Genomic DNA, 20,315 nt, shown 5'->3' with positions numbered 1-20,315 from the left:
TATAGAGGGTGGACTCCTGAGGCTTCTCTAAACTTGATGCTCCATTTGCTCACCTACATATATATAAGGGAAGGGGGTGAGCTAAAACCCAGTGAGTAATATCAGTATGAAGAGGTTAAATGAATGATGTCTAGTATAATACAAATCATATTTTATGAGTTTCGAAACAAAGCATAATTAAGTATTTGTCATATCAAAGTTCATAAATCAGAACTCATATGTGGTACATTCAATAGTGTAAAGCAAAGGGCTTGAAGGCATATATCGAAGGGACCATTAAGGTCAACAAAAGGGACCACATGGGTCCAAACAAAGGGACCATCTAGGTCAAGCAAAGGGACCACTCGGGTCAACATCAGAGATCTCTATGCTCATTTAACAAAGGGGCTTGGTATTGTTTCTTCCAGGCAAGGGCCTTGTCAAACAAAGGGCCATGATATTATTTCTCCCAGGCGAGGGCTTCACTAAGGATGCCACGATTACTTTTCAAAAGATACAATAATTCATTCTTATCAAACTAGCATTTCAAAATAACATTCTTGTAGTAATTCAAAAATACATTTCAACATATCTTTACAGTAGGCTGGCACAAGTGTTGGACCTCGGATAACCACCTACACAAAACACATAACAAAGATACACATTGAAGCGCTCGTTTGTAACAAATAGCGTGTCTTAATTCAACTCTATTACGTGTGTTTCTAGCTTATTCCATGGCCAAAAATGTCTAAATGATGTTTAAGAATGCCTAAAAGGGCATGAGGATGCAAATATGCACATGTGAGTGTTTGCCAAATTTTGCTGAAAACAGGGTGTTCGCTCGAGTGGACCTTTGGTCGCTCGAGCGGTGTGGCCTAATTGTAAAAGTGCTAGATGGTGTCAAAGTAGGCTCGAGCCATCACTTGGTCGCTCGAGCCAAGTGCAATTGTTTGCAAAAATACTAGGAGCATACAAAGTGTGGTCAAGCCATGGATCCGTCGCTTGAGCGGATTGGGCAAATTCTGGGTTTTCTAGATTGCTCTTTGAAGTTCAAAAATGTATCTTTCATGTTCGAAGCTTGCATGACATGGTAGAAATGTGTAGAAACTCTTTATAAAACATGAATTCATGGAAATTTTGAAAACATATCCTCAAATACTCTTTCAATTCTCCAAAACAAAGCTCAAAATTTAATGTTCTTGCCATGCATGTAATGTTTTACGCTTCTTTCCTTTCAAACAATGATTAAATGAGATGAGAAGTGTAGAAACATGAAGAATCCCTCAAGTCAATGTGTAAAAATTCCATGCATGTATGAATTTGTAGAAAATCAAACTCAAGGATGAAGAATTATGCATGCATGTGCACAATTAACTCATTTCTTCCATGATCAAGTTGATTCTAGCTTTCTTTTCTCAATTTCATGCAAATAATCTTACACCCTCCATGAACTTAACTTCTGCATTAATTATTTACAAGAATTATGGGTGATAATCTTACCTAAACCTTGAATTGAGATGTTGCTAGCTTAATTTCTTCAAATCCTCTTCAATCTCTCTACAATCCTTCCTCTCTCTCTCTCTCTCTCTCTAGAAGTTGGTCTCTCTCTCTCTCTCTCTATATATATGTATATATATATATTCTCAGCCACAATTTTGTTGAAGGAAAATGAGCTCAAATGTTTGAGGCACATATATGTATATGGAAGGATTGGATTAGGCTAATTAATTTAGCTTAGGTTTAGTTAATCCTAATCAAGTCTAATTAATTTATTCTAATTATTTTGGTCTGAATGAAATTTTAATTAAATTTTCCATATGATCCTAAACATTCCCATTAGTCTATTGAACTAATCAATTTTGGTTTCTGAATTTGTTTAGGCTTTCAATTTCGAATTCTAAGTCGGTATTCTAACAGATATTTTAGAAGCAAATAGATAGGTACAAATTAAACATATAATCATACAATTATGCTCACTAAAATAATATATAAAAATAATATGTATGTTGGGGTCGTCACAGTATTGTCTCTCTGACACTCAGTATGCAGAGAAGAAATAGAAAAAAATGGATGCTAGAGGGAATGACGAGGAACAACCTTTTTATAGGCACCATAGAGGCTATTCGGAGAGGTTACAACTCTTTTGAACTGGCAAAGGATTGCGATTGCTTGAAGGAAAAAACCCTTTGTTCGGAGGGCCCTGTTCTGTTCCGAACGGTCACCTCTGTTTAGATTCAAACTATAGAGGACGAGTTTTATGTGATAAACTTTTTTTATTTCTTATTTATATAAATTATGGTGGGTTAGTTAGATGAAAGAGGTGGGTTGTAAATTTTAAATTGCCTTCAAACCAACCCGCCTTAAAAAATCATTCAACCTGCCCAACCATCCCAAACTGCACAGAGTGAAGCAGATTGGGGCAGTTTGGGCGGTATTTTGCGCAGCCCTAGTTGGAAACATGTGCTTCGTTTTTACAAACAAAAAGGTCTGCATTCGAATGAATGCTCACGGTGTTCAAGCAATGGATACTTTGGAACCATTATGAAAGATACTGACATTCTCGTTCGAGTGGTTGCTTTGTGCATTTGAACACGCAAGTTTTTTAAGCTATACTAAGAAGTACAAACACTTCTAAGAAGGTGGTGTATCCATGTCATGTCTATATCGAACAGCTATGCTCGTTGGACACCTCTCGACAAGTGTCCAACTCGTCAAACGTGTGCTATTTTTTTAAATTTTTTTTAGATCTGGAAACTCTTCGGACACTTGTGTCCTTTTCTTGAACACATTGTCCACCGATTAGACACATAAAACTAATTATAGGTTTGAACTAAATAACTTAGGATACAATAATGAATGAAAAAATAATGTAAATGTATAAATGAATTGTTATATTACATTTTTTTTAATTATGTTTGAATGATATATATATATATATATATATGACATATATAAGATTATATATTTTGTGCGTCTTTCCCACGTGTCATGTCCTGCATTTTTTGAAAATTGGCCTGTCGGTGTGTCTGTGCCTGTGCTTCTTAGAAGCTATACATACAAAACTCAACCATCTGGAAATATAAGGCCCAATAACCAAGCCTTTGAGATCTAATAGTCAAGTTGAATAGCTAAGCTAGCATATACTACAAAAGTAAACTTATGTTCAAGTTCTCAATAAAAACAAAGACAAAAGACTAACCAAAGATAAAACCTTCTAAATGATGATAATGCATGCAATGCATGAGTTTTATGATCAAAACTTGAAGTCGAAGTCTTCTTTGTAAATGCTTCACTATAGAACATGCTCAAGACTCAACTAAGGTCTAGTTTGGCAATTGCTTTTTCAATAGCATTTTTGTTTGTTAGGATAAAATTATTGCTAAAAAGTTCATGGTTTTGGTAAATGCTAAAAAAATTGAGAGGATAAGAGAATACAAGACTAGAAGAAAGAGGGGACTGAGAGGTAGAGGGACAAAAGAAAGACTGAAGTTGAGGTAAAGATGGAGGAGTACAAGGAGAAGGAGAAGATGCAGAGAAAGGGAAGACATGTTCACATCTACACCCAAACACTAACAGAATGAAAATTAGGGGAGTAATTGAACAATTTTTCAAAGGGAGTATGAAGCTCAAGTTTAGAACTAGGAGTGCGATTTATGAGATAGACAGCAGTGGCCGGGGCATCAAGCCATTAGCTGAGAGGTAGGGAAGATTGATGAAGAAAAGTGATAGTTGTTTCGACAAGATGCCTATGTTTCCTCTCTGCTATACCATTTTGTGGGGGATTGTAGGGACAAGTCATTTGATGAAGAATACTGACACGACCCCATCTCGCCCCAAACATGATAGCATTATGACCGGCCAGTAGTACTCAACTACCAAAGGCCTAGCAAGACAAGACAAGACAAGAAAAGACAAGACAAGACAAGACTGGACTAATAACATTGGGGTTTATACGGAAACATGTGTCCATTAATTACCAAGAGTCCATTCAAATCATGTGCATAAATCGTATGAAAACATAACAACAATACTTCTCATATTATCATCTTAATATTTGTAAGTCCAAACAGCAAAAAGAAAGCACATCATTCACAACATAACCTTACAAAACCCAAAACGCATGTACAAAGTTGTCTTCTTAAGGGTACATCTCTCAAGGAACAAAAACAAAAGAAAAAGACTTCTAAACTGACTTCTCTTTAGAACCATGTTCTTCTTCATCACCTATATACATATAGGGGAAAGGGGTGAGCCATTGCCCAGTGAATAGTAATAAAGTAAAGCGGTAAATGAATGAACATCGATGAGCTGTAATAAAACTAAGCACCAGATCATAGTTTGAACATAACCTTGTTTGGTTCTAATTTTTTGAATTTAATTTTTTGAAAATTGAATTTTTTTTTTTTCGTGAACTTTTTTAATTTCTTAAATAATTTTTTTACTTTAGATGCATCTGACCTAGATGCACATAAAAAGTAAAATATTTGTAAAAAAAAGTATTTAAAAAAGCAATAAATACACAAGAATTCGAAAATGTATTTAATTTTCGTAATTTTTTTTTTTGTATTTTTGGTATTTAGTGAATTTTTTAAAGATTTTTTTTCACAAATATTATACTTTTTAATTTTATTTATATTAAATGTATCTAAAAAGTAATAAATTTGCTTAAAATATTTAAAAAATTGACTAAAAAAAAAAAACCAAAAAACAAAAAACTTATTTTTCAGAAAATTAGAACCAAATCATGATAGCACAAAACTTAACTAGTAAGCATATACGTAGCGATGAACATTCCAAGGATTCTTGAATATCAAGGTGTTATTGGCATAAGTCCTCCAATAACTAGGACATAACAAGGTGTCATCGGCATGAGTCCCCCAATGATTAGGACATAAGAAGGTGTCATTGGCATGAGTCCTCCAATAACTAGGACATATTCCAAGGGTGTCATCTTCATACATGATACAAGAGTATAGGATGTTCAGTCATAATAAATCATTAGCATAGCTTTCATAGACATAACATAGGTTTTGCATTTCGAATCATAGTTTAACAAACATAACTCTACAACATTACTACTCACAAATGGCTCCTTGAACAAAGGGGGTGAACTCTTCCAAAGTCTGACCTACACAGGACATGAACAAGACATTGAAATACTAGTTAACTTGCAAGCTTCTTAAACTAATTTAAGCATATGACTTAGTTTTAGTTTTTCTTCTCTAATCAAACATTCTTTAAATCGGTTTCTAGCTGTATTTAATTTTTGTTTAGGTTCAAAACACGTACAAGGAAGTCCGGTAAGTCAAAAGGAATGGAAAGAATGCAAATCGGACAAGTGCCTTGTTTGGTCGCTCGTGCGCCAAAATTGGGCCGCACGAGCGGAGGTCTAGCAATATGCATCAGAGGCTTGGCCGCAGTGCGGTGGGTTGGCCGCTGGTGCGGTGGCCTAGGCCGCACGAGCGGTGGTTCATGTTAGGGCAGATTTGGCTTTGGCTGCTCGTGCGGTTGATGGTGGCCGATTGAGTGCCCGTTGAGCAAAATTCTGGGCTGGATGTGTTCTTCGAGTTCTTGAGGTTCCTAACTTCATTTTCTTCACCAAAAACCTCAAAACTTGATATCTAAGGTGCTAAAGCATGTATAAATGATGTAGTCCATGGAAAAACATTTTTATGCATTGAATTTTCATGAATCAAAACATGATTTACTTTCAAAATTCTTCATATTTGTTCTCTTTTCAAACCTTTTCTCATCTCTTCATTTTCAATGCTTCAAATCTTAACATCTAATGTTCCAAAATATAAAATAATGATAAATGATCAATGAAAACTCATTTCTATGCAATAATTTCAAAGTTAGACCAACTAAAAACAAGATTTAATTTAAGAACTCACCAACTTAGTTCTTGATGATTTTAGAGAGTAACCAGCTTAGGGTATGATTAGGATATCATCCCCTATTTATATTAATGAAGATTAAAGTTTGTAAAAATTACAAGGGAGCCCTGAGGCATAGAATAATTACAAACTAATAACCCAGATAATAATATAATATGCTAACACTCCCCCTCAAGCTGGTGCGAAGATATCTCTCATGCCCAGCTTGCCTAATATGTTATGAAATGGTTTATTCCCAACCCCTTTGGTGAGAATGTCAGCAAGTTGTTCACCAGACTGGACAAAAGGAGTACAAATGGTACCACTAGTGAGTTTCTCCTTAATGAAATGGCGATCAATCTCAACGTGTTTTGTCCTATCATGTTGAACCGGATTGTGAGCGATGTTGATAGCAGCCTTATTATCACAGTATAACCACATGGAGTCCGTCTGATCAATACCTAGATCAATCAACAATAACTTGATCCATAAAAGCTCACACACCCCTTGTGCCATAGCTCTAAACTCAGCTTTTGCACTTGACCTGGCAACCACATTCTGTTTCTTACTCCTCTAAGTAACTAGGTTGCCTCCAACAAAGGTGCAATACCCTGAAGTCGATCTCCTATCAGTTACTGATCCAACCCAGTCAGCATCTGTATAGGCTTCCACACGAAGATTATCATACTTTGAAAAATAAAGATCTTTACCAGGAGCAGATTTCAAGTACCTCAAGATTCTCATGACAGCCTTGAAGTGAATTTGATGAGGAGCATGCATAAACTGACTAACTATACTCACAGCAATAGCAATATCAGGACGGGAGTGAGATAGGTAAATGAGCTTACCCACTAATTGCTGATAGCTCCCCCTATCAACAGCTTCTCCTCCTTCATCATCTCCCAATTTTTGATTGGGTCCCAGTGGAGTGTCACATACCTTGCAGCCAAGCATCCCAGTTTCCTTCAACAAGTCAAGCACGTATTTTCTCTGTGAGATAAATATCCCATCCTTGGAGCGAGCAACTTCAATTCCTAGAAAATACTTCAAGCTTTCCAAGTCTTTGATTTCAAAGTCACTAGCTAAATATTTCTTCAACAGAGGTATTTCTCCACTATCATAGCCCGTAAGAACTATGCCATCTACATAAACAATAAGTGTTGTAGTCTTACCACGTGAGGAATGTTTCACAAACAAGGTGTGATTTGCCTGACTCTGTTTGAAGCCATATTTAAGCATAACCTGAGTGAATCTCTCAAACCAAGCCCTTGGAGACTGTTTGAGACCATATAATGACTTCCGAAGCTTGCATACTTTGCCTTCTGTCTGATGACCCTCAAAATCAGGAGGAATGTTCATATATACCTCTTCTTCGAGGTCACCATGGAGAAAGGTATTCTTGACATCAAATTGATAAAACGGCCAATCTAGATTAGCTGTTAGAGAGAGTACTCTGACTGAATTCATGTTAGCTACGGGTGCGAAGGTCTCCTGATAATCAATGCCATATGTCTGAGTGAACCCTTTTGCCACAAGTCTTGCCTTGTAACGCTCAATAGAACCATCTGCTTTGTGTTTCACAGTATACACCCATTTACATCCCATAGGTCGTTTGCTCGTAGGTAACTCAGTCAATTCCCAAGTGCAATTCTTCCTAAGTGCTTTCATTTCCTCAATCATGGCTAGTTTCCACTCAGAGGTAGCAAGAGCATCCTGAAAATGGTTAGGAATGCTAACAGAGGAAATATTTGACACAAACGCTCTATATGAGGATGACAAATGAGAGTAGGACACAAAATGTGAGATAGGATGTTGAGTACAAGATCTCACACACTTCCTCTTGGCAATAGGAACATCAAGATCAATGGACTGAAGAGATTCAAAGTTACCTAGACTCTCATCAGAAGCTAGAGATGGCAGTGGAGGAGCAGAAGTGGTTCCTTGCATCCAATTAACTTTCTGTCTGTCTATGTCCTGGACATAAACTTGCCCTTCTCTATCCTTGGTGACATTGGGTTCTATAGTCCCAATAGAAGAGGGTGGTGCAAGAACAACTGGTTCCACCATAAGAATCACAAGACTCACTTCACACCAAGGCTCCCCTGGAAATGAGGACTGTGACACCGGAGAGGACAAGAAATAGGATTGGGACTCAAAGAAAGTAATATCTATGGACACAAACCACTTACGAGAAGAAGGGTGGTAACACTTATACCCCTTTTGAGTAGGAGAGTAACCAAGGAAAACACATTTGAGGGAGCGAGGGTCCAACTTACCACGAGTAGGAGAGATTATGAACAAAACAGACACAACCAAATATTTTGGGAGGAATAGAAAACAAGGACTGGGAACCTAGGAGGACGTGAAGAGGAGCTTGTTTTTGCAAGACCTGTGTAGGAGGATGATTAATAAGATGTGTAGCGGTGAGAACAACGTCGCCCTAATACGGCCGAGGCACACTCATAGAAAAACACATGCACCGAGCCATGTCAAGAAGATGGCGAATCTTGCGTTCTGCCACCCCATTTTGTTGAGGGGTATTGGTGCAAGAGGTCTGATGGATAATGCCATGAGTAGAAAAATGTTGTCCTAACCTAGAATCTATGTATTCCCCTCCATTATCAGAACGAAATAGTTTGTTAGTGGCCCTAAACTGAGTACAAATCATCTTATGAAAATTGCGAAACACAGAGAAAACCTTACTCTTATCTTTCATGAGATACACCCAAGTAATACGAGAAAAATCATCAATAAATGTAACAAACCATCGGTGACCTTTCACAGGCATAACACGAGAGGGACCCCAAACATCAGAATGTATTAATGAAAAAGGAACTAAACTTTTATTAAAATTGGGAGCAAAAGAAGCTCTGTGTTGTTTTCCAAGTTGACAAGACTCACAAAGAAATTCAGACACATGATGATTTGCGAAACCAGATGGAAATAAATGCTTAAGTAAATAAAAAGAAGGATGTCCAAGACGCCGATGCCACAACCATAAATTAGCGGGGGTAGTAGAACGCGTGGTAGAAGAATAAGCAAGCTTGTCCGGTTGATCTAGGAAGTAGAGATCATTTTTTGCACTACCACTGCCAATCGTCCTCCTCGTGACAAGGTCCTGAAAAAGACAATGATCAGGAAAAAACGTCACACTACAATTCAAATCCTGGGTAAGACGACTCAAGGATAACAGATTAACAGAAAACTTGGGAACATGGAGAACAGAGGATAGAGGTATGCTAGGAGTGACTTGGACTAAACCTTTCCTAGAAATGGAAGAAACAATACCATCTGCAATCCTAACTTTGTCCTGACCTGAAGAGGGCTTACAGGCAGAGAAAAGATCAGAGGAGCCAGACATATGATTTGAGGTACCAGAATCAAAAATCCAAGGCAAAGACTTATGAGATAGGAAAACACAAGGAGAAGAGGCTAAGTTACCTGAGCGGGCAAATGACGAGGAAGATATACTGAGAGTAGTAGAAGACCGGCGGTGTAGCAATTGAAGCAGAACATCCTCAAGCTTATTAGTAGTCGTGCCAGAGAGAGCATTAGAAGCTTGGCCAACGGAAGCAGAATTAGAATCAAGTGTATCAACGGCACTAGACTGATGAGCTCAGGAATAGGAGCCACGTCCTCTAGACTAGCCTGACCGACCTCCTCTAGAACCAGACCGATCACCTCAACCCCCGGATGGAGTCCCATGAAGCTTCCAACACGTCTCACGAGTATGCCGCGGCTTCTTACAATAATCACAGAATACAGACTCCTTAGCGGCAGACGGAGGGATGGGAGTTAGGCTGAGGCCATCTCGAGGGGTAGACAGTAATGCTGAGCGGTCAGTAGAGACAGGGGACATCATAGCAGACCGGCGACTCTTCTCATTCTGTACGTAGGCAAATGCCTCCTGAAGTGAAAGAAGAGTGTCCATACCTAGAACTCGACTCCTAACCGGATCATGCTCCATGTTTAGGCTTGCTAGAAATTTAAAGACCCGTTCTTGTGCGATGAACTTCTTGTACCCAACAAAATCAGTGGTGCAAATAGGCTTATAGTCCTGCAGGTGATCAAGACGTTTCCAGCCGTTGGTGAGGAAGGTGAAGTATTGAAGAACAGTTTGCTCCCCTTGAATAGAGCTCTCAATAGAGCGGCGCAACTCAAATGCCTGTGAGAAATTTCCTTTGCGGGAATAGGTGGCAGCCACAGCATCCCAAACATCTTGGGCAGTCTCCATAGACGAGTAGCCCTCACTAATTTCTGGAACCATCGAATGAATAAGCCAACCCATAATCAAAGAGTTAGTAATCTCCCATTGGTCATAACCCGGGTTAGTGGTGCTAGGTGTCTGTATCCTGCCATCAACATACCCCATCTTCTCTCTGCTCTTCAAAAAAATAGTCAAACTCTAAGACCATGCTAGATAGTTCTGACTATTAAATAGAGAGGTGGTGATTTTCAGACTAGGGTTAGTGTTGTCAGGCATGGTAGTAGGTCCGATGGGACTCTCACTTCTAGTTGTTTGTGTTTGAGGGGTAGTGGACACACTGGTGGAATCTGCCATGGATACTATACTACCGAACCCGTAACAAAACTAGTGGCAATCACAAACCCGGAAGGTGGTGGTGGAAGAACAGACACAATGACCACTATAAATGCATAACAAAATTAAGAATTTTTTTGTTTGTTTGTTTATTTGTGTTTTGTGCTGTGTTTAAGATCAAAGGGAGGCACTACACGACATATGAGATGTAAACCCAAACAGAGGTAATACCAGACATTAACGAAGTGATGAGCGACGACTGAAGATCAATGACGTTTAAAGCATACCAGAGATGAGCGACGACTGAAGCTGTTCAAGAGACGACGGCATGGGGAAAGTCGACTGAGGCAGAGGGGCTACCAAGAGTAGTCGACACCAGTGGATGACCAACCCAGGTAAGTTTCGAACCCTAGAGTGATCTTTGTTGCTGAGTTCGACCAACAAGGGTGAGCCGAAACCCTAGACAGGCATCAACCCACCCGAAACTACGTGGGTCCTTCTCAGCTTGAGCCGAAGCCCCTCAGGGTGGAGTCGGCTTGAGGCGACAGAGAGAGAGAGGAACTGGCTCCGGTGGTGGCTGGTGGCTCTGGTTTGTGATAGGTCTAGGTGTTAGGGTTTTGCTCTGATACCATGATGATTTTAGAGAGTAACCAGCTTAGGGTATGATTAGGATATCATCCCCTATTTATATTAATGAAGATTAAAGTTTGTAAAAATTACAAGGGAGCCCTGAGGCATAGAATAATTACAAACTAATAACTCAGATAATAATATAATATGTTAACAGTTCTTTCAAACTTTCTTCATTTTTCTTCATTTCAATCTTCTCAAATCTTAGCCTAGATGATTTTTTAGCTAGATTAAAGCAACAATACAAGATAGAGGGTTGAATTTCTTACCTATTGATGATTTTCTCTTGATTTTCCAAGCTTAGGATTTGTTGATCTTTTGATTTCTCCTCTTTCTCATCTTTTGCTCCTTCAAAAACACCAAACTTCTCCAACTATCAAGAACTCTCTCAAAACCTCTCCAAGCTTCTCTTTTGTTTGTAGGATTTGATTAATTAATTTAAGTGTTTCATTAATTGACCCATTAACTTAATTAACCAAGGTTAGTTTTAATTAATCAAACTTAATCCCATGGTTGTCAAATCGTGAATCGAATTGGGAATCGGTTTCTCAAAAAAAATGAATCCTAAATCGAATCAAATCATGAATAGTAAGATTCACTTTATTTTATATTTTTTTAATAAAATGTTTACATATATATATATATATATATTATATAAAATCATATATATAGTTCTTAAAGATGAAAAAATGGCAATCCATATATATAATAAATAATATTAAAGTGGAAGTGTACAATTACAAAATATATATTAAATATAATGTATAATATATATAATATAATATAATATAATTAGAGAAGGACATGTGCAGTCCTTTCAGCAGAATTTAATGCATAAAAACAGACCCACGAACAAAAAGGCACAAAAGTCTTGCAAAGAAAAAGTTGCCCAACAGCCATAGGAAAAGTGAAGAACATAAAAGAAAATATGAGACCATGAAAACGACAATGAGTAGAAAATCATCCATCAAATAAACATTGCATATCTTCAGATTTTGGGTAGAAAAGAGACTTCTGTTCCTCGATTTCTTCATTAATTGACTTTGAATCCTCTATTCGTTAAGCCCTAACTTCATCCTGGTATGTATCGACGATTTCTTCTACCATTTTGTCTTCTTCTTCGTTTTGTCATCCTGGTATGTATTGACGATTTCTTCTTCTTTGTTTTTTATTTTTTCTTCGGGGTTAAAGACACCAAACAATCTCGATTTATAGTGCTGTAAGCCAAATAAAAAAGAGCGAACTGAATGGTCAAGATTCGCAAATATCGACGATTCATTCCGATTCTTACAATTCCATATTTGAATTGCACGATTCTAGTAGATTTCTGATTCCTACTTGCGATTCATATTGCCATATGCAAAACTCGTATTGAATCGTATGACTTGTATTGCGAATCGTACGATTCAGACAACCATGCTTAATCCTTAATCTTCATTAGTCTAATTAATCCTACTTAAGCTTTAGTTAATCCTTCTTAACTTTTGTTAATCCCTTAATTTTTAATTAAGTACCCATTAAACCCTACTCGTTAGACTAAGATCATTAAGCTCCTCACTTAAGGTTTACTGAATCATCTAAGTATTCAACATTCAAGTTCAAGATAAGTTTCCTAACTCAAGGCTCAAAACAAATAATTTTCCTACACTTAATTTTCAAACTAACTTCTTCTTCTACTCTAGTCCTTAGCATGTCCTAATTCACAGAAAGCATAACACACAAGGCATGAATGCAAGAATAATATGATATGTGTCGTACATGAATGATTGGTTGTCACAAATACTGAGAAGAAAGATAATCATGAAATCTGTGATTGTCAAACTCACCACCACCATAAGTTCTGAAAATCTTAAGAGTGGTGTCAAATTTAGTCTCTGCATATGACTTAAAGAGCAAAAGCTTTGAAAAAACCTCAGTTTCAGTAACAAGAGGAAATATCCAAGTGAATCCTTTCAACATCCACCTGTTGCAGATAATGTGGTGCTTTTGTAATTTAAGTATTTTCTATTTATCTCAGTTACTAATACTTTTCCAAATTTAACCTGCAGATTATTTAAAAGAGCAATGTCCTTTGTTGGAAAGGACTACTTATGTTATCCCCTCTGGGATAAGTACATTGAATTTGAGTCCTCTCAGCAGCAGTGGATATTCCTTGCCAAGATTTATGTTCAGACTTTGAAGTTTCCTACAAAAAGATTATGTCGCTATTATGATAAGTATACCTCTCTCTGCTTCGAATATTTCACTGTAAATATACTCTTTTAATGTGGATTATAATAGACTTTCTTACTGATTAATGTTTCTTTGCACTGTTGTCTGCTTTTCTATTTTTTTTGTTTTGTTTTTTAATTATCATATTTTATGTGGTTGGTAGGAAATAAATTTTCTTAAAGCTTTTATATGGTTAGAAAATGAAGTGAAGGAAAAAAAATATGAAGTGAACTTGCTACCATTTGGTGATATGGCGGTTTTAGGACTCTTTCTTGAACTTGGTAACTTGTGGACATAGATACTTGAACAGATAGCTGAAGCTTGCTCAATTAATACTTGTGTAGAAGATATTGCTGTTAGGGGCAGTAGTTGATGCTTAACCAGCAACAACATGTAAGAGCATAATCATAATCATTTTTCAAAGTTGCACAGGGAGTACTTGAATCATATATTTGCATCATCTGCCATGTTTCTTCTGTAATTGCAATGAAAAAAACTTTTCCACCTAAAAACCTAGCCTTGCTGTGCAAATAATTTAGACAAGCAGAGATGCCCATTTATCTGTCCTGTCACGACCCAAACCCGCCCCTAAAAGTTTGGTTTATGACCGGCCTGTACATAGGCCTCAAAACAGAATTTTAAAATAATATTTAACCAAATACGGTGCCTTAAGCGGAAGCAATATTAATAAAAGACAACATCCATTGAGCTAGTGTATACATGATGGCTTAATTAAATTTAAGCATTTAAATACACTCCCATATATACATGTACGATCACAGAATTTATATAGATCTCACACACACTTACATAAGACTTAATAATTTATATGACTCCCAACACAAATTAAGGCCTCCACACGGAGGCATACCCCAGGTGACTTGGCAGACAGGTGAGCCTCAGAACAACTCTGGTGTCAATCTCCGATGGCTCACCTACAGAAATATACATAAAACGGAATGAGCAAGGCTCAGTGAATAATAGCAATGTAAGGAGGTTAATTGAATAAGCAAAACCTTGGATAAAATAAATAGACAGATACCAAACTATACACAGGTCTTATCCATAACTATATTTCAATATAGTCTCAGGCTCACATGTAATACAGACTGGCTTCAAGCCCATATGTAATACAGACCGGCCTCAGGCCCATGCAGAATACAAAACGGCCTTAGGCCCAACATATTATGTAGAGCGGCCTCAAGCCAACAGATTATACAGAGCGGCCTCAGACCTAACAGATTATACAGAGCGGCCTCAGGCCTAACAGATTATACAGAGCGGCCTCAGGCCCAATAGATTATACAGAATGGCCTCAGGCCCAACAGATTATACAGAATGGCCTCAAGTCCAGTATTAGCAAAACAGAATAATCTCAGATTCATAAGAATACCATTACTCAATAGTGCACGTTTATTATAAGTCGACATAGTTGTCTTGCGAATAACAGAACATTAATAATAACTATTAACAGAAGGCAAATGTATCACTACATTAATAGGGACAAAACAATTCACATCATAACGGCCTCGGGCCCACGTCTATTACTAGGGACAGAACGACCTTAGGTCCATATCAATGCCATTATTCAATCATATCCATTAATTTAATCAAAGCACAATATCAATGGAATAGGCCATTCACAAATAACAATACATAAATCATAATCACTGGAAGTAAGTGAAACATATCGTTACACTACTATTACTCACAGTGATCGGCTCCCGGTAGTAATGGGACGATGTCCTCGTCTCGACCTACAAACATAGTGCACAACACATAATATGAGATTATAATCGATCCTTTATTTATTCTCTTTGATCATGTAATCAATTAGCCATGGTGGTACCAAGCTCATTATTCCTTAATAAGTTATAATCCATGTCTCAAAAAATAGGAGGAATCGATGGAAAATGGTTTAAGCGAAGAGACGGCACAAACTGGTAAACAGAAAGTGAACAGTTGTTACTAATTTGGGCATAACTATTTCTGTATTTAGAATTTGGGTGTGAGACTACCGCCATTGGAAACTAGACTTCCGGGGCTTGATTTTAGGCTTAAGAATCACTCGAAACGGAGTCCGAATGCAAAAGATATGTTTGTCCAAAGTTAGCTGGACAGAGCTGTCCCCGCACGTGCGGGAATGGGGCCGCACGTGCGGGACTACGTGCCTTTTTAGCAGAATCAAATTTGGTTTTGGGACTGGACTGCCACATGTGCGGGAAGACCCGCCGCCCGTGCGGCTCTGGGCAATTTGCAGTCCGAAAATGGCTGCATAATTTGGAACCTCTCATTTTCAAAATCAAACCCCAATTTCATGTAAATCAAAGCCTAAAACTCTTTAATACATGATAAATTTCACATTATTAGCTTCCATCAAAGATCATAACCTCAAAATACTACTCAAATTCCCAAGCATAAGAACAAGATTAAGATTTAAAAAAACACAAGAGCATAAAGTAGCCATGGTTTGGGGTTCAAAGCTCACTTGTATGGTGGAATCCTCTTTAGCCTCTGTAAGAACCATAAAATTCCTACAAGAAACTAAGTTGTAACATAATTCATGTCATATTCAAAGATTCAACATTTTCTTACTTGAAGAAACAAGACCCAACACACAATCATAGATAACCCAAGAAACTCACTCTTTAGTTTATGATCTTCAAGGATTGGGAGGGAGAATTTACCTTAAGCCTTTACCATCACTTATTCTTGTATAAGCATGATGAATTCAAGCCAAATCATTGATTTCTTCATCATTCTCAAGTTTTCTCTTCTTCTCTTGCTTCTCTCTTGCTCTCTCTCCAAATTTTTCTTTCCTTAGATATTTTCTTGGCTCAAAGGTTGAGTTGAACAACTCATATAGCATATATATATATATAAGCTTTCCACAAATAGGAAGGGCCAAACACGCCCTTACGAATCGTACAAAATCAAATTTCAATTAAACTTCCCAGGTGACTCTAAAAATTACGCTGATCATAAATATGTCCTCTGTTCTGGTTTCTGAAGTCTTTAAGGTCTTCAATTTGTAGTACAAAGTTAACCACCCAAACATGCACTAACGAATCAGACGAATTAAATCTCCAATTAATTTTCCCAAATAGCTCTAAAAATTCCCATTAACATATCCATGCACTCAATTCCGATTTCTGAACCCATAAAGGTTGGCAATTCAACTTTAAAGTCGTAACTCAACAGATAATGCTTCAATTCAAACAGATATCATTAAATTAAAATGCATTAACCCACAAGGGCATAAAAGTAATTTCGGATACGGATTTTGGGGTCGTTACATGTCCGTCGTTGTCATTAGATACTATTCTTTTTCTCAACGTTCTTAGAACCCAAATTTGGCCACTTTTATTATTGAATTGAATATAAAATTCATCATTCAGTAAAGAATAATGCTTTTCAGTCGAATTAAAGAACAGTCATGTCATCATCTGTATGATGACTACAGATGTTGATGGTTGGCAACTACATGGTCTGATTTGTCTTGTTCTCTTGGTAATTCTGGTGATTTTTTTGAAGCAATTTGATGTGCTTTTTTATATTTCAAATGATTTTAAACTTTCATGATGCTGATTGGGTTGGTAGGCTCAACCTCTTATATATTGTACATGTATTGGAGGCAACCTTGCTAGTTGTTATATTAAAAAACAAAATGTTGTTATTTGTTTGAGTGCTGATGAAGTTGAGTATTGCACTATGGCTCGTAGTATCTCTGAAATTAGGGTGTAAGCGTTTTGGTTCGATCTGGTCAGGTTTTGGAGAGATTGCCCCTACACTGACCACGTCGGTTTTGTGTTGCTATGGAACCTAAACTGACAGAAAGTCCTTCTTAACTTTAGCACATCGTTGACCATTGGGTGGTTGATGTGGTTGATTTGAGATATATATAGTAAATCCCCAATAGCAGATCCATAATCTTGTACAGTTTGAGAGAGAAACCCCATTCTAATAATAAATCCTCAATTGAAGCCATCAATTAAATGGCAAAAAAATAAACCTTGAATTAAATTTTGAACCCTAATTCTAAAATAATTTCACAAATTAAACCATCAATTTTGTAAAAGCACACCTTATGTTTGTCAAATATCCCTTGCTTTTCAATTTTATTTTATTTTTTCTCAAAACCATCGTGAAGTACGGGGATGATCATTTGCAAATGAGGCAAATAGGGAGAGACTGATGGAGATGGGCCTACTGAGAAGAGGCAACAAACATTGGTAGAAAAAGAGGTAGATGAAGAGAGATTGACTGAGTCTGCTGCCACGGAGAAGAGGAGGCCATCATTGGCAAAGAAATAATTAGACGAAGAGAGATTGAGGGAGATGGCGGGCTAAAGGTAACCCATATTTCTAGATGAGTTGTTTTCTAGTAAATGGAACCCCCCCCCCCCCCCCCCCCAAAAAAAAAAAAAAAAAAAAAAAAACAAACAAACAAACAAACAAAAAAGAATAGCTTATTACGACAAAATACTCTTCCAATGACCAGCACGTGTATAAGACGCATTATATTAAAGTTTCTGACGTCAAAGTACCTTGGTAAGTTCATTGTACATTGGTCTTTCATTCAATCAAACTAGACCGAACCAAATACCGATTTTTCATGTATTTCAAAACCAAGCAGACAGTTATTAGTAAAGAAACTAAGCAAAACCAGTCAGTTTGATCGACTTTGAGTGGTGCAATTGGTTTAGGAAGTTTTTCTTTTCCCCCGACTTTGAAAAGTTATGGGTTATTCTTTTGGATTTTGGCATTGATATCCCTACTCCTATGCAAATGTTTTGTCACAATCAAGTCGCTATCTTGATTACTTACAATCTTTGTTTTTCATGAGCGAATAAAACATATAGAGGTTGTCTGTCACTTTTTGTTTTCATATTTGTTGCTATAGAAACAAATTGTCACTACTTATGTTCCTTTGGATGGTCATTTGGGTAATATTTTCATGAAGAACTAAGTAGTTTTTTTTTTTTTTTTTCCCCCCTGAGGTTGTCTTTCAAGCTGACCATGTTTCATCTCTATGCTTCAGCTTGAGGGAGTGTTAGAATGTTATCTTCTTCTTGTTTCTTTCTTTCTTTCTTTTTCTTTTTATTTTTAGTCTTATGTTATGACACTTGAAATATAACATTGGATTTAATATAAAACACAAGTGACGTTGAGGACTGATTAGGTTCCCGAAACATATTTTTTTGTTCTTTCTGTAACGCCCCAAATTTCTAGCCCAAATTATAATACAACAATCATGGCTCTTTCAAGGAAAACCGAATATAAATCTCTAAACTTACATTAAATGATACAATAGTTCTTCATGCAACAATACATTAATCCAACAAGTAAATGAACAAATAAATACCCCCAAGGGTTTACAAGTTTCCAAGGCTTGAGCCTGGTTACACAAAACGGTTATTCAAACCCACACACATACAGAGTCATAGCAAAATGAGAGTCTCGTACTCTTAACACACATTTCTCGCCTTTAGTTAGGCGGCATCACCATATCTTTTCTTGCACAAAAATCCATTAGGGTGAGCATAAAGCCCAGTAGGAAATCCTTAATAAAGTACATACATTTTATACAAGTCTCAAGAGATGAAATGCACATGCCATGCTATGCTCTTTTGAAAGAAAATCATATCTTCATCTTTGAAAACCCTCATAATCAATGATGTCATGCAATTTCAATTCTTCAAAACTTAACAATTTCATTTCAAGAGCAGTAAATACGACTTTGGTAATCTCTAGGTCGGTGTCTGCAAGTAGACTATACAAGTACTACTAATTTGTCATTTTTACCGGTATTAACCGGAAGGCTCGACACCTATCCGTGCGGGTTTTTGGTCTTTCACCCCGGACTCTTAGGCCAACTTATTCAATATCATTTACATCACCTATCAAGACTTACCAACGTACTTACTCCAAAACTATTCCATGAAAACTTGTTTCTCAACGTTCTTTTCTCAATGCAAGTTTTCAAATCAACTTTCAAAGTTTAATGTAATCAAATGAATTGATATGCCAATAACACAAGATGAATATAAATACTTTTATTACAATTCATCATCCAAGGAATAACAAAATTCTCTCTTTTCAAGTATCCTCAACAATTGGTCATTTCAAGACTATTTCAACGTTTTGAACAATAATTTTCAAAATGAACAATAATTCTCATATTCTTTGAAATTCATCATTTATATAAATATAAATAAGAAAATTTTCAAACATCTATTTATTTTGACACACAAAATAAATATAATAATGTCATTCATGGATTTTCAGTCTCTTAAAAAAAATTCCCAAATTCTAGGTTTTTTCACCAAAATTATACAACTCAAATCTTTTGAAAGAAAATTTTTCAAAATCATCTTTTCTTCGATCAACGAAGATCAAAACCCATGAGAGCATTTTAAAAGAGCAAGAGACAAATCCACTTTCAAAATCGCTCAACTTCTTGAATCAACAATCAATTTTCAAAGCTATCGAAAGATGATTTCGAAAATCATATAGATCTTGCAAAAACATATATATAACTCTAAGAAAATCCCTGCCTCAAGTTTTGAAGAAGAAATGAGATGAAATCCCCAAAATCAACGGTGTCGAAACTCGAGAAGTTAACCAACTTTGATGAAGAAACTATGGCAGAATTCTAATGGATCTTGAGAAATTAAGGTTTTGATCCAATTTGGCGTAGGGAAATGTAGAGAGAAGGGAGAGGAAAGGGTTTTTAGAGAGAGAGACCCCTAATAAGAGTGAGATACACTCAGCCTAAAGAGAAGAAAAGACTAAAATTTCAGACTCACCTACCTCCACACGTGCGGCGCTTCTCCCACACTTGCACTCCCGCACTTGCATTTATTGCAGTAGCCAAACAAGCCCTCTCATGTTTTCCGCATGTGCGGCTCAAGCAACTTCGAATGCATTTTGTATTTTTTTTTCAGGGACGCTGCCTCTCGACCCCGCCAAGGGGCGCTGCCCCCTGGACCCCCGTGAGCTGATCAGGCAGCTCGATCCCCGATCTGCCCAGTCGAAGTGGCAAACATATGAAAGAAGGATCGAAACTGGGATCGCTAC

General features: G+C 37.1%; 1 protein-coding gene across 14 annotated transcripts in view; it reads left to right on the top strand.

Annotated features, from left to right (window-relative positions):
• The window catches only part of PRP39-2 (Tetratricopeptide repeat (TPR)-like superfamily protein), an 80,463-nt gene that overhangs the window by 21,393 nt on the left and 38,755 nt on the right, over positions 1 to 20,315 (top strand). For 12 of the 14 annotated variants that reach the window (XM_082887357.1, XM_082887359.1, XM_082887351.1 and 9 more), the window contains one exon: positions 13,074 to 13,241. In XM_082887357.1, coding sequence (XP_082743483.1) covers positions 13,074 to 13,241 — 168 coding nt within the window. Of the gene's footprint in view, positions 1 to 11,914; positions 12,106 to 13,073; positions 13,242 to 13,585; positions 13,630 to 20,315 lie in introns of those variants that run through there. The other 2 variants (XM_082887352.1, XM_082887360.1) reach the window with 2 other exon arrangements.

Source organism: Camellia sinensis, chromosome 9 (genome assembly GCF_055761805.1).
Source record: "Camellia sinensis isolate YWXY chromosome 9, ASM5576180v1, whole genome shotgun sequence".
NCBI classification, from domain to species: Eukaryota; Viridiplantae; Streptophyta; class Magnoliopsida; order Ericales; family Theaceae; genus Camellia; species Camellia sinensis.
The sequence above is the reverse complement of the archived record's forward strand: the minus strand, read 5'-3'. Positions and strand labels throughout refer to the sequence as shown.